Below are 13,525 nucleotides of genomic sequence, written 5' to 3' on the forward strand. Positions count from 1 at the left end.
TTAACTCAGAAAAATCATAAGCTAAATTCTTCCTATCAGAAAGTGAAGTCTCCAAATAGAATATATTAAATGTTGAAACAATTCATGAAAAAAATCAAGAATTTCTGTGAGGAGCTCTGATCCACCTGATCATCATTTCTCCTGGGCAGCAAAAACAAGGAGACTATTGTTGAAATGAACTAGGAGATTTTCCTTAGGTACACAGTAAGATCATTCTAACTGAACTATCAGAATTTATGAAAGAATATTATTTCTAATGTAAACAACTTAGTGTGAGTCACCATTAATGGATAAGCTTAGTGAATGCTAATCTTACATGTTAGTAAGTACCAAAACTACACCATAAGGCAGGTATCATTATTCCCATTTAGAAATTTAAGAAAAAATTAAAAGTAAAGCTCAGTGAAACTAAGTATATTGCCCAAGATCAAATAATAAGATGGAAAAGTTTGGCTTTGAACCTAAGTGCTCTTGACACCAAACCTCACACCCTGCTATGTTTACACCAGGGGTCTGAGTATTCCCTGGAGCTCTGGCATTTCCCAGTCTCCTCCATCCCCAGTTGTACATTTGGGCGAGGACAGGGAGATGGGATACCACCTGATGTTCCCCTTACACCGTCATCTGCATACCACTGATCTTTTGTATGTACTACTATTGAAACAGGGGTTTTACAGCTAATATTTTTGAAAACCAGCACTGTCTCTTTAGGGCCCTCCTTTACTCAATGTAATCTCTACCCACTCCTCACAAATCTGCCAGTTTAATTATCCAGACATTCAAACCAAACTCCTTGCTATTATCCTTTATAGTCTGATTTTTTTCCAGGGCTCTCTTTCACAGATGGACTAGTCTAAAACACTAGTCTAACCCACTTTTAGTTGGTTAGCTACAATATGGCAAATGCAGTGGTATACATGAAGTGCACCCCAAAGAAACATATAATGCGGCCAACATTTTGCCTTGCATACTTAACAATACACTGCATACACATCTGAGAAGGTGGTAGACACAGAATACAATGTTAGGAAATATCCTAATCGCCTTTCCTCGGAGCTTCAACATTTTTTTGAACAACTGCCACTACCAACATTACCACCGGACTGCAAGTTTTAAAGAATGAAAAGTCTTGTGTTCAAGTCCTGATGTCTCTTTAAAATTATCATTACACAGCAGAGGCACGACTTCAGACTACTGCAAACTACAGTAATCCAAACAGTGTGGTAATGGCACAAAAACAGACATACAACATACAGATAAAGGAAACAGAATAGACAATCCAGAAATAAACCCATGAACATATGGTCAATTAATCTAAGAGAAAGGAGGCAAGAATATACACTGAGTAAAAGATAGTTTTTTCAAAAAGTGGTGCTGGTACAACTGCAGAGCTACATGTAAAAGCATGAAATGTTCAAATGAAACATTAGAACGTTCTCTAGCACCACATACAAAAATAAACACAAAATGCATTAGAGACCTAAACTTCTAGAGGAAATCATAGGTACAACACTGTTTGACATAAACCATAGCAATGTTTTTTTGGATCTGTCTCCCAGAGTAATTGAAATGGAAATGAAAATAACCAAAATAAACTTAAAAGTTTTGTATAGCAAACCTTCCCCCCACCAAAAACACCACACATAAAACAAAGCGAAAAGACAACTTACAGACTGGGTGAAAATATTTGAAAAGAATGCTTCTGACAAGGAATTAATTTCCAAAATATACAACAGCTCATACAGCTCAATTAAAAAAAAAAAAAATCAAAAAGTGGGCAGAAGACCTAAACAGACATTTTTCCAAAGAAGGCATAGAGATGACCATGAAACGGCCAACAAGCACAGAAAAAGATGCTCAATACCACTATAAGAGAAATGCAAATCAAAACGACAATAAGGTATCATCTTACACCAGTCAGAATGGTTATCATTAAAAAGTCTACAAACAACAAATGTTAGAAACGGTACAGAGGAAAAATGAAACCTCTTATACTGTTGGTGAGAATAAAATTGGTGCAGCCATTGTGGGGAATGGTATGGAGGTTCCTTAAAAAACTAGAGTCACCATATGATCCTGCAATCCCACTCCTGGCATATACCCAGAGAAAACGATAACTCAAAATCACACATGCACCCCAATGTTCAGAGCAGCACTATTCACAACAGCCAAGACATGGAAGCAACCTAAATGTCCATCGACAGATGAATGGATAAAGAAGTTGGAATATTACTCAGCAATGAAAAAGAATGAGATAATGCCATTTTCAGAAACATGGATGGACCTAGAGATTATCGAATTAAGTCAGAAGAGAAAGACAAATACGTGGTATCACTTACATGTGGAATCTAAAAATGATACAAATGGACTGATTTACAAAACAGAAATAGGTTCACAGACATAAAAAACAAGCTTATGGTTACCAAAGGGGATGGGCAGAGATAAATTAGGAGTTTTGGATTAACATATATACACTATTACACATAAAATGGGTAAACAAAAAGGGTCTACTGTATAGCAGAGGGAACTATATTCGGTATTGTGTAATAACCTACAGTGGAAAGGCACCTGAGAGAGAATACACCCATACGCACATGTATACCTGAATCACTCTGCTGTATACTTGAAAGTAGCACAACATTGTAAATTACTGATACTGCAATTAAAGAAAAGCAGAGGAACCATTGTTTAGTTATCTGCACACAGATAACAGGGCTTCCCAGGTGGCTCAGTGGTAAAGAAACTGCCTGCCAATGCAGGAGATACAGGTTCGATTCTTGGGTTAGGAAGAACCCCTGGAGGATGAAACAGCAATCCACTCCAGTATTCTTGCCCAGAAAATTCCATGGACAGAGGAGTCTGGGGGCTACAGTCCATGGGATCACAAAAAGTTGGACATAAATAAGCATGCATGGATAATAAAGATATCTCCCTTCTGATACATAAATTCCTTAATATGGCCAATAGCAGTGTTTCTCAAACATTAATGTATACATGAATAACCTGGGCATCTTGTTAAAATGTTGATTCTGATTCTGTGTGGGGCAGAGTTTGAAACGACATTTCTAACAAGTGCTCAGGTGATGCTGATGCTGCTGGTTCATGGACGACTTTGGGTAGAAAGAGCTATGCAGTACCTGGTCTCTACCTGTCTTTCCAGGCTGATCCTGTATTTCCTCTCCCTTCACTTTCTGAGTTCCATTCCCATGGGTGTCCCATGCTTCCCCCATCAGAGAAGACTTTTGCTCATGTTCCTTCCTCTCTCTTAAAATTCTCTATACTCCAGTCTTCATTTAGTTAGGTTCTATTCACTCTTTCAACCACTGCTCAAGAGCAATTCTTCAGAAGTCTCTTCTTCGATCTGCCTATTTGATGATGTTTGTTGTTTAGTTGTCAAGTCATGTCCGATTCTTTCTGCGATCCCACAGACTGCTGCCCATCAGGCTCCTCTGTCCATGGGATTTCCCAAGCAAGAATACTGGAGTGGGTTTGTCATTTCCTTCTCCAGGGGATCTTTCCAACCCAGGGACCGAATCTGCATCTCCTGTATTGCAGGAGGTCTCCCGCACTGCCATCAGATTCTTAACCACTGAGCGACCAGGGAAGCTCACTAGGTTCTATTCCTTTGCTAATACCAGGCAGGAAGTAATGGTGGCTCAGGCGGTAAAGACTCTGCCTGAAATGTGGGAAAACTGGGTTTGATCCTTGAGCTGGGAAGATCCCCTGGAGAAGGGAATGGCTACCAGTAGTTTTGCCTGGGAAATCCCACGGACAGAGGAGGAGCCTGGTGGGCTATAGTCCATAGTGTCACAAAGAATTAGATATGACTGAGGAAAAACAATACTTGGTACCTACCCTTGATGGCACTTGTTGCAAATATGGTTATTATTTTGTGTATTGATTGAGTGGTTGATCAATCCATTTCCTTCTCCATTGGATATACAATATAAGAATAGTGTCTTTTTATTTTTTCCTCTCACAACTGTCTTCTTAGCATATAGAGCAATGCCTGATCCCCAGAATGACATAATAAATATTAAGTTGACTGCATGAATGAGTAGAGGTTCAGTGTTTTCTTAACAACTAGCCTGCTTCCTTTCACACCTCTGAGAGGATATCAGTAGTAAACTGTAATCATTTCCCAATTAAGAGTTATTCTCCCCACTTCATATCACTTGAATCACAAGTCAAGGGGTTCTAATGGCTGAGCCAAGGTGAGAGCCTCATTGACGGCAGCAATTCTTCCACAAGTCCCAAACTTGATGCGTCTCAACTTGATTACTATACTGGAGTGGGTTGCCATTTCCTTCTTCAGGGGATCTTCCCGACCCAGGGATCGAACTTGGGTCTCCCACGCTGCAGGCAGACTCTTTATTGTCTGAGCCACCAGAGAAGCCCAACTAGCTCAGCAATAGATCACAAATGGATTAGAATTTGCTGGACTGTCTTGTGACAGCATAATTAGACAGCTGGCTTCCCTATTTCCTGTTTGATAAAGAGAAAACAGTATAGCAAAACTCCAAAGTAAGTGCTTCCTAAGTATTTGCTGAATGAGTAAATAAACAGAACTTACAAGAACTAAAACATCATAAATAATGTATAGACAAATGACTTAAAGTAGCATCTTCTTTTCTGTGTACATCAGAACAATACTGACCAAACCTTTCACTCAACAGAAAATGAAAATAATATAGCAGGCTGAGTCCCTGTTCGCAGTGGGAAGTGCCTTGTCCAAGGGTTTGTCAAACCCAGGCCCTATTGGGAGAGGATTAATCTCTCAGCACATCCATAACCTACTCAGTTATCAGTGTGCCGAAATCCATCAGTTGGGAAGCTTTTAATCAGAATACCATGGAGAAGTGGAGATGAATGGCCCAGAGAACTCTGGTTATCACTACATTTTTCTGAGGGTGGCAAAGTGATATTCACCAAGAAAAGGTATCTATGGTTATATTTTAAACATACATATCATATAAAAAGGCTGAATCTGGGTCTGATTCACTTTCTACCTCACCAAAAACATACTGAGTGCCTAGTATATAAAGCAGTATGTAGCTAGGTGTTAGAAAATAAAAATGAAAGGGCATGACAGACTATACCCTGAAGCACCTTACTGAATGGAATGGGAAAAAATAACCAACAATAATTAACACAAGAGATCTATGTACAAAGGGCAATAAAAGTAAAGAGGAAAAAGTGTCAGTATCTGACTAAGAGGGTCAGACAAAGTTGTGAAGATAAAACATTCCCGTCTCTGAGGATGAGGTGGGCTTGCCAAATGGACTCTGTGTGGCTATGTGTGAGCTTGCATGTGTGTGAGGAGGGGAAGGTACAAGAGGGAACAGCATGGAAAACACACTTTTCAAGCCCAGAATCATGAAAAAGAGCATAATCTGTTCAAAACCACCAAATAAGTCAGTAATGGCATGTCAATCACAAGATAGGAGAATGGTGATAAAAACAATCGACAGATCAGAGTCTTGTGTGCGAGACATAAAAAGTCAGTTAAGAACTGTTAACAGACTAATCCAAGGCAACAGTATGAAAGGTGAACTGCAAGGGGACAGAATTGGAGACAAACACTAACACTCCACAAGTAGATGCTGAGGGACTGCACTGAAGCTGAGGGAAAGAGACGGAGAAAGAAGGATGATCAGTAGGGCTGGGAGAGGTCTTGTGACTGGAGCAGATTCAAATTCAGGTGGATTCATCCAGACAGACATAATCACTCACCTGAATGACTACATATTGCACTCAGTTGGTTACTGGGCTGGAAACCCAGAATTTCAATACAGACACAATAAAGGCAGTTATCATCTGTATGTTCCTGTAGTCCAGTGTCTTCTGTACTTTCTAAAAACAGAGAAGCATCTGAATGGATTGAATTCATTATTTCCGTAAGACTCATCTGCTGTCGTAGCAAGTGAAAAGAGTTTTTTACAAGACCTCCAGTTCCAGATGGAAGACCTGTGTGTGAATAAATATAAAACATAATCTGAGGAAGATGGCATCACTGACACTTCTTTCGAGGTGCATTAAACTATGTGGAATTTTAAAGAAGGGAAATTAGGGAAGAAAATCAGAACACCTTTTATGACTCAAAATCTAACCTTAATTGGGGAGAAAAATAGGATAATTTGCTTTAAATTAGGAAAATAATTAACATCAGCAGATATAATTATCTTACTTTAACATGAGGTTTTAAATACAAAATAAAAAAATAAAATTATACAATTAGGTATCATTTCAATTCTTCTCAATATCTGCATAAAGAAAAAGTAAATAATTCGGGGTCTAAAGAGGTCCTTGTTAAGAAAAAAATCAAGATTATAAAGCTTTAAATCTGTGGCTGATATGCATATATTAATTAGAATACTACAGCTCATAGCAAAGAGAGATCATGCATATAATTATTTTCTCTCTCTCCTGTCTCCAAAAAGGGTAAGTGCTAAATTTTTTTTCATATATTATATGTTTAAAACAGAAATAACTGATCTGGTTTTTGTCTTCTTGAGAGGCTAGGTACTTAGTTCCCCCTCAAAAAAAGTTATGGTTTAATTTTAAATTGACTCAACTATTTTTTTACCCAAAATTAAGTACATGTGAATTTTTAGTGTCATCCTACTGATAAGAATTTTCTTTTTAATATAAAGAGAACAAAAACCATACATTACCTCCAGCATCATGGGCAAATACTCTTGCACCTCGATCATCATGTGGAGGTATATTTTTTGTTTGAAAATAAGGAATATCCTTTACCTGAAATAGATATAAGTCACGGTAAGTCCTATTATAAAAAGAAATTCATTTTATGAATATTAGCAAAATTAAATGAAATATAATTTAAATGGAATTACTAGAGCACATGAACCTATAATGAAAAGATACTGAAGGAAGTTATATTACCAAAACTTGACAAAATAACATAAAACCATTAAGGTCCTTATCTATCCTTAGTTACTTAAATGGATATTAGAATAATTATTTTAGAATTTATCTCCAGTGTTCCTGCCTGGAGAACCCCAGGGATAGGGGAGCCTGGTGGGCTTCCGTCTATGGGGTTGCACAGAGTTGGACACGACTGAAGCGACTTAGCAGCAGCAGCAAAATGTTTTTGGTGTTCTAGACAAATGTGTATTCTTAATTCTGTCTACCATCTAGAGATTTGTATTTTGTGGGATTACCACAGTACGTGGCTGCCATGTATGAGATAAGCAGAATCAAAGGATTAAATAAAACAAGGGATATACTGTACATTTCAAACTTAAACCTTGTTTTATGTCACTTATATATCAATTAAAAAAAACAGGAATAAGTCAAACGTGACTAAAAAGCAAGATTAGGACTTAAAATTTCTATAGAGAATATACAGATAAAGAAATCAAACAAGATGTTGATTTAGTATGAGAAGAGAAAAAGGATAATGTTTTGGGGACTTAGAGGTGCTAAAAAGAGTACAGAATAGTCAAGAAAGGTGGAATAATTCTTATAGTAAGATTTCTTTAACTAAAACTGCCTAAGAATATCACCTTCCCTAAAATTAGTATTTACTCTAAATTATAATTTCCAGTAAGCAATTAATAGAATATGAAAAAGAACAGTAAACTAATTCAAAAGAAACCAAAAGAATTTATGATACCTGGAATATATCATTGATATCTACTGGAAGAGCAAGACCAATATAGTCATCTGAGCTACCGTAAGTCGCACTGGACACCATGGACCTCACGGAGGAGGATCGCTGCAGCGTATTCTGATTAATAGGACTTAATAAATCTTCTTTATCTAGCGAAGCATAACTTAAAGCTTTCATGAACCTAGAATATCATTAAAAAAACTGCATTAGTTTCTTGATTTGTTATAACAATCAGATAAATAACTGTAGTCTATTTTCTTTCATATCTTCAAAAAGGAGAGAAAGCACATCAAGTACTAAACAGTGCCATCTTATGCACCGAGAACATATAGAACACTTGAAAATATTTATCTCCTATAAATTGATATATAAAAGTTCATTAGTAATGTTGACTGTTGACCAAAAACAACTGTTATGGTCTCTCAGGTAAAAGTGAAAAGGTGAGCAATTAAGGTAACTTTCAACATCTAGAAATAAAAATAAAAACAAAACTGACCTCAGAAAATAGAGGTATTATCCAAATATTAACATCACAGTCACTTGAGACTGCCAGATTTGCTATCATACAAGTAAGGGCACATCTATTAATTCTATTTAATACTACTTTTATTAAAATAAGCTTAATAACTTATTCTTTTGTATAGTAATTACTTTATCAACATAAGATTTTCTAATATAGCAGACAGACACAAAACAGTAAAAATGGTATCATATATAAATACTACAAAAGATAGTTTATATGAAGCACTGATGTTTCCTCAATACATTCCTTACCAGTGATTCCATGCCATGGACTACTAACATTTCCACAAGATATACCTTCCTTATACAGATTTTCATTCATGCAACAGACATACTAAAATATTTTATTATATGCCTGCTTTGTATATACAAGGCAGTACTCAAGGTTCTACAGTATATGTATACTGCTATTTGAAAATTCAAATCATTTAAAATGTAAAAATGTAGCCTGATAACAAAGATTTTGAAAAGCATACAAAATAAATGCTTTATAAATAGCTACTAAAAGTAACATAGGAAAAACCACTCCTAATTCCCAACTAAAAATCACTCAGAATTGAAATTAACAAATTTTATAAACTAGGGCCGCAGTTTTTAATTTGTACTTTTATATCTTTCTAATTCCAGAGAACTCTTCAAAGACTACTGGACTGAAGGGGAAGAAATTATTGTTATACTTGCCTCCACAATACCTATTTCAATCAGAGTAGCTCCATTTTTACATATTCTTCACATTGGATTTCCACAGAAAAGTTTTCTGAAGAAAGGGGTTCTCTACTTAAAAAGTTAATGCTTTAAGAAATGCTTAAAATCACTGATCTACTCCAATTACATCCAAGCAAATGAGGCCTACATATTTCAAAATTCATGAATTTTACTATATAGATTTACAACAGTAAACAATTGAGAGGTTTGTCTGCCTTTGTTCTGGATTGATAAGGCTTGCAAAGCTTTTGAATTCCAAGGAGATGAGATACTACAGCATAATTATGGAACTTTTTCCAAGTTCCTTCACTTAGTGCTGAGATTAGATCTCAAGAGTTCAGGATTCCTACTTCAGTGTTTTTTTCTGCTATGCCTCAAAGAAACACCTCAGAAAGATACGGTTTTTAAGACTGCTGGATTCATGCTAATCATTATACCACAGTATGAGAATGACTACTCTTCTAATTTTATAGGAAAAAATCTTTTCAGCTTCGATCCAAACTAGTAAGAGTAAATGTATAGCTATCTTCCATCATTTTCATTTTCTCTGAATTAACCAAAAGAAAGAAGTGGGAAAAGGAAGACTAATATCAACAAATTTTTCCTCCATGGACCCTGGTTAAATATTAAATACTTAACACAGTTTGAAGAATAAGTGGAAGATTTGAAGAACGTAAGATTTCTGTTCGGCATTCATTCCTTTGTACAGTTGTTCTTGTTTCTCTTGACTGCTTTTTCTCGTTTTCATTTTTTCCCTCTCCCAAGAAATGAAAAATATATAGCAATCCTTTATAATGTAAATAACCTGGAATTTTACTCTGGGAGTAAAACTTCCATATACCCTCTCTCATTCTAACAGAGAGTACAGGAAATAAGATCCTAAGAACCCAGACTGATTAGGAAATAGTGATTTGGAGTTGTTGTCATCTCTCATTTATTCTAATGAATAGTTAAGCAATGAAACTTTTTACCTGTGCTGTAACCAGTTTAGATAGAAATACCTGCTTCAACAAGATAGAATGATTCTAAGTGGGTAGAATAATCTTAACTGGGTGGTTCAGAGTTAACAGCGCTTTTTTTTTATTGTATTGAGCTGTAAGATGGTGGCGTCCTTACTACTTATTTTGGGTGCTACATTACTGCCCCTGGCTGAATGCTACTAGCTGCTATAATCTGAGTTTTCAAGTATTTTGCTTTAGTATAAAAGTTTCCTCTTTTGCTACCAATTTCAACGGCTGTTCTTTCTTGTCACAGGGTCCTTAACAGTAAAAGGTTTTAATTATTGTTCTATAGGCCTGAAAACCTGATATCCACACTTGTTAGAATACACACTGATAAATTTTGAATGTGGGTCAGAGGTACCTCCTCTGAATAAAATTTGTGAATGTCACTGCATAGCTTTATACTAGTGAGTTGTGGAGAGGGATGATGTTGTCAGATAGATAAGACAGTATTGCATAATTTATGAAATCTTACCAAAGGGAACATAATTTACTATCTGCTGCAAGGAGTCTCTTCTAATAAACGTGTTAACATTACTGAAAGAAAATTCCTTCATAACTTCTTAACAACTTGATTACATAAGAGCCAAATGGATTACATTAAAGAAACAGCTATCAATAATAATAGTGATAATGATGATGATAGCTAACTTTTTTGAGTGCTTAATTTGTGCTAGGAACTAGGATGACTACTTGGCAGTCACTTAATAAATGTAAATGAATAATCAAAAACTACAGAAGATTTTTAGAAGTACTTGACTCAACAAAAAATTAGGTTGTAGAAATTTTTGCAAAAATCAGAGTTAGCAATGAAAATCTTTTATAGATAAAATTTACTACTTTGACCAACTTGATATAATCTTTAGATACAGCAGAAATCTCCCAAATGTTCTTGAGCACAGGCAAACTGCAATGCTGAATTCTGAGGACCAAGTAATTCACTGAATGTTCATTTGGTTCCTACTTAGTTATCACAGCTACTTAAACTGAGGGTTTCCCTTGTGGCTCAGTGGTAAAGAACCTGCTTGCAAATGAAGGAGACGCAGGTTTGATCCCACGGTCAGGAAGATCCTGTAGAGAAGGAAATGGCAACCCACTCTGGTATTCTTGCCTGGGAAATCCCAAGCAGAGAGGAAAATGGCGGGCTACCAGTCCATGGAGTCGCAAAAGAGTCGGACATGACTTAGCGACTAAACAACTTAAGCTGGAAAGACTTGTACTGAAATTTTGTTATCTTCAAAAAAAAAAAAAAAAAAAAAAGAAAAGGTCAACTTTTGGAGCCTTAAATTGACCTACCTGAAAAAGTTGTTTGTTATTGTAGGTCTTAAGCTCCTGATTCCCCCGACATGCTTCTTTTTAAAATCGATCCTTGCAGAAGCGAGAAATAAATAAAAAAAGCTTGTGACTTGTGTGTCCTTGCAAAGCATGTATGTTTATTTCCAGGGCCTAAAGGAGTTTCTTTTCCCCCCTCGCAGCTGCAAGAATCCATTTCAAATCATATCCGGGTAACTAGGAGCTTATAGCCTACTACAGTAAACAGTAGGTCAGTTCTGAGGCTTATGTAGATATAAAACTTAGCTAAGGCTTTACATTTAAGTCTGTTAAAATTCAACCATGTTCATTTTAAAATGTTTATTTGCTCACCTGCTTGGTGTTAACCTGGACTCAAAGCTGTTGGCCTTCATGGTGATGGTATCAGTAAACAGCACATCCTTTGCTGGGGATGCCAAAGCTTCAGAATGAGATAAGGATGGATGCATTCTTTGCTGCTGTAATCTTTTCAGGGTAGCGTAGCCAAAGGCATCTCTAGAACTTGTGTAACTAAAGTTATAGTCTGCTAGACTTTTAATTGTAGCAATAGAGGGTGCTTTAAGGGACTGTGCTCTTCTAGGAAGTGTATGAGAAGAACCTGGAGGCACCAGGGACACTGAGTTTGATTTAGAGAGAGAGAGATGGTTAGACTGTGGCGTCAAATAGTGGCTTGTCTTAACAGTTTTAGTACTTACCACAGTACTCATACTTCCACAGTCTGTGTCCACAGTTGTAGCATCTACACCTACTGTCTCTCGTGAAGGACTTGAACTCATTGAACTTATGCCACTTGTTGTAGTATCTGTATTAAAACTCTGGCTACGTATCTTCATATGTGAGCTCGATGAACTTTCTACAACTAATTTTTCTCGGCTTGTGTTTTCTCTGTGATTCTCTGTACCAAGACTTTTGGTGAATTTTAAGTCATTCTCTCCAATACTTGGAGTACTACCAGTGTCTTCAATGTGTTTATTCCCAACAAATGAAGTTTCTAATTGTAATGTTTTCTGTACTGTGGATATGGGTGTGAAATCATCACTATGATTAAAGTCAACACTGGGCTCTGTAAGCGTTCTGATCCGCCTGTTGCTTGTCTTATTTTCAGATGACAGTTTCCCTCCTTTTGGATCACTGCTGCTACGATGTTTTTTATTAGGCAAAGTAAGAGAATTTAAGATACGATTCTTCACAAGTTTACTAGAAGCAAAGAAAGGGAATGGATTTTTATCCTTTATAGGTCCAGGTCGGTCATAAAATGCTGGCTCTGCATCTTCATTGATGTCGAGGAAAAATGTACTAGTAGAGCTACTGCCAAACCGGTCATCCTCCATGATGAACATACCTATGATAAAAGGATTGATAATAAAAGGACATTAAAAAGAACAAATAATTATGGCAACTTTAAGTGACATAGCTGAGGAAATTTTTGTCTAATAGTCACCTGGAAAAAATATTTTCAAAAATAGTTAACACTGCTGAGCCAAATAAACAGAGCTTCCTTGAGATCCAGAATTTGTATTTGAATAAAATATAAAATTATGTCATTATGAAATCTTCTGTTATTTCCAAAAAAAAAAAACTACAGGACTCATTATGTCACAGCTTATCTAAAGTTTCTTTTGTTTCACAGTAAGTTTCTAAAACCTCCAAATATTCAGGATAAAATTAAAGGCAGAGACGAGACTTGACTATGGATGTTTATTCAGTTGGTACAGGTTCCTGGTGGTTTATACTTCCAATCACAACAGGCAAGAGAAATCAATCTTATAAGAAATGAATGTCCAATCTTGAACAACATACACTTAGAACTGAGTCACAACATTTTAAGTTCATGTTTAAACAAATTACATTTATTTCTCATTTTGTCTTAGGTACTAAGAAACTCATCTAAATTCAATGCCTACCTAAAAGATTCAATCCAGGTGACTAATGACATCTATGGGATTGTATTTTATTTTTCTGTTGAATACCTAGAAATGATTTCAAATATATTCTGAACAAAGGCAAAACAAAATCTTAAACTTGCACATTGCACTGTTTTTCCGTATTATGTCAATTTTAAGATGCACATGTTTCACACGCTAAAATCAGGATGTATCTTGCAATAGGCATCTTTTTTTCTTACACAGTGGTGTGCGTATTATAATTTAGGATATCTTAGATCTCGTGAAATATGTTTGATAAATATTGTCCTATCCTCTTAAAAAAAAAACTGTGTCTTAAATTTTTGCACCTAGCACCGTTTAACACAATGGTGTTTAATGCAATACATTTTTCATTTAGCTGATTTTTTAAAACTTCATTTAGTTGATTTTTGATACTTCCTTTTAGCAGTTTCACTATTTAATTT

The 13,525-nt window shown here is 36.0% G+C and overlaps 1 protein-coding gene across 5 annotated transcripts in view; it reads right to left on the reverse strand.

Moving 5' to 3' along the window:
* Nucleotides 1–13,525, reverse strand: part of RICTOR (RPTOR independent companion of MTOR complex 2) — a 118,909-nt gene that overhangs the window by 9,364 nt on the left and 96,020 nt on the right. For 2 of the 5 annotated variants that reach the window (XM_065905119.1, XM_065905122.1), the window contains 5 exons: nt 11,509–12,517; nt 11,161–11,232; nt 7,640–7,817; nt 6,675–6,759; nt 5,734–5,967 (listed from right to left, as the gene is read on the reverse strand). In XM_065905119.1, coding sequence (XP_065761191.1) covers nt 5,734–5,967; nt 6,675–6,759; nt 7,640–7,817; nt 11,161–11,232; nt 11,509–12,517 — 1,578 coding nt within the window. The remainder of the gene's footprint in view (nt 1–5,733; nt 5,968–6,674; nt 6,760–7,639; nt 7,818–11,160; nt 11,233–11,508; nt 12,518–13,525) is intronic. The other 3 variants (XM_065905121.1, XM_065905123.1, XM_065905120.1) reach the window with 3 other exon arrangements.

Source organism: Muntiacus reevesi, chromosome 14 (genome assembly GCF_963930625.1).
Source record: "Muntiacus reevesi chromosome 14, mMunRee1.1, whole genome shotgun sequence".
In the NCBI taxonomy this organism is placed as follows: domain Eukaryota; kingdom Metazoa; phylum Chordata; class Mammalia; order Artiodactyla; family Cervidae; genus Muntiacus; species Muntiacus reevesi.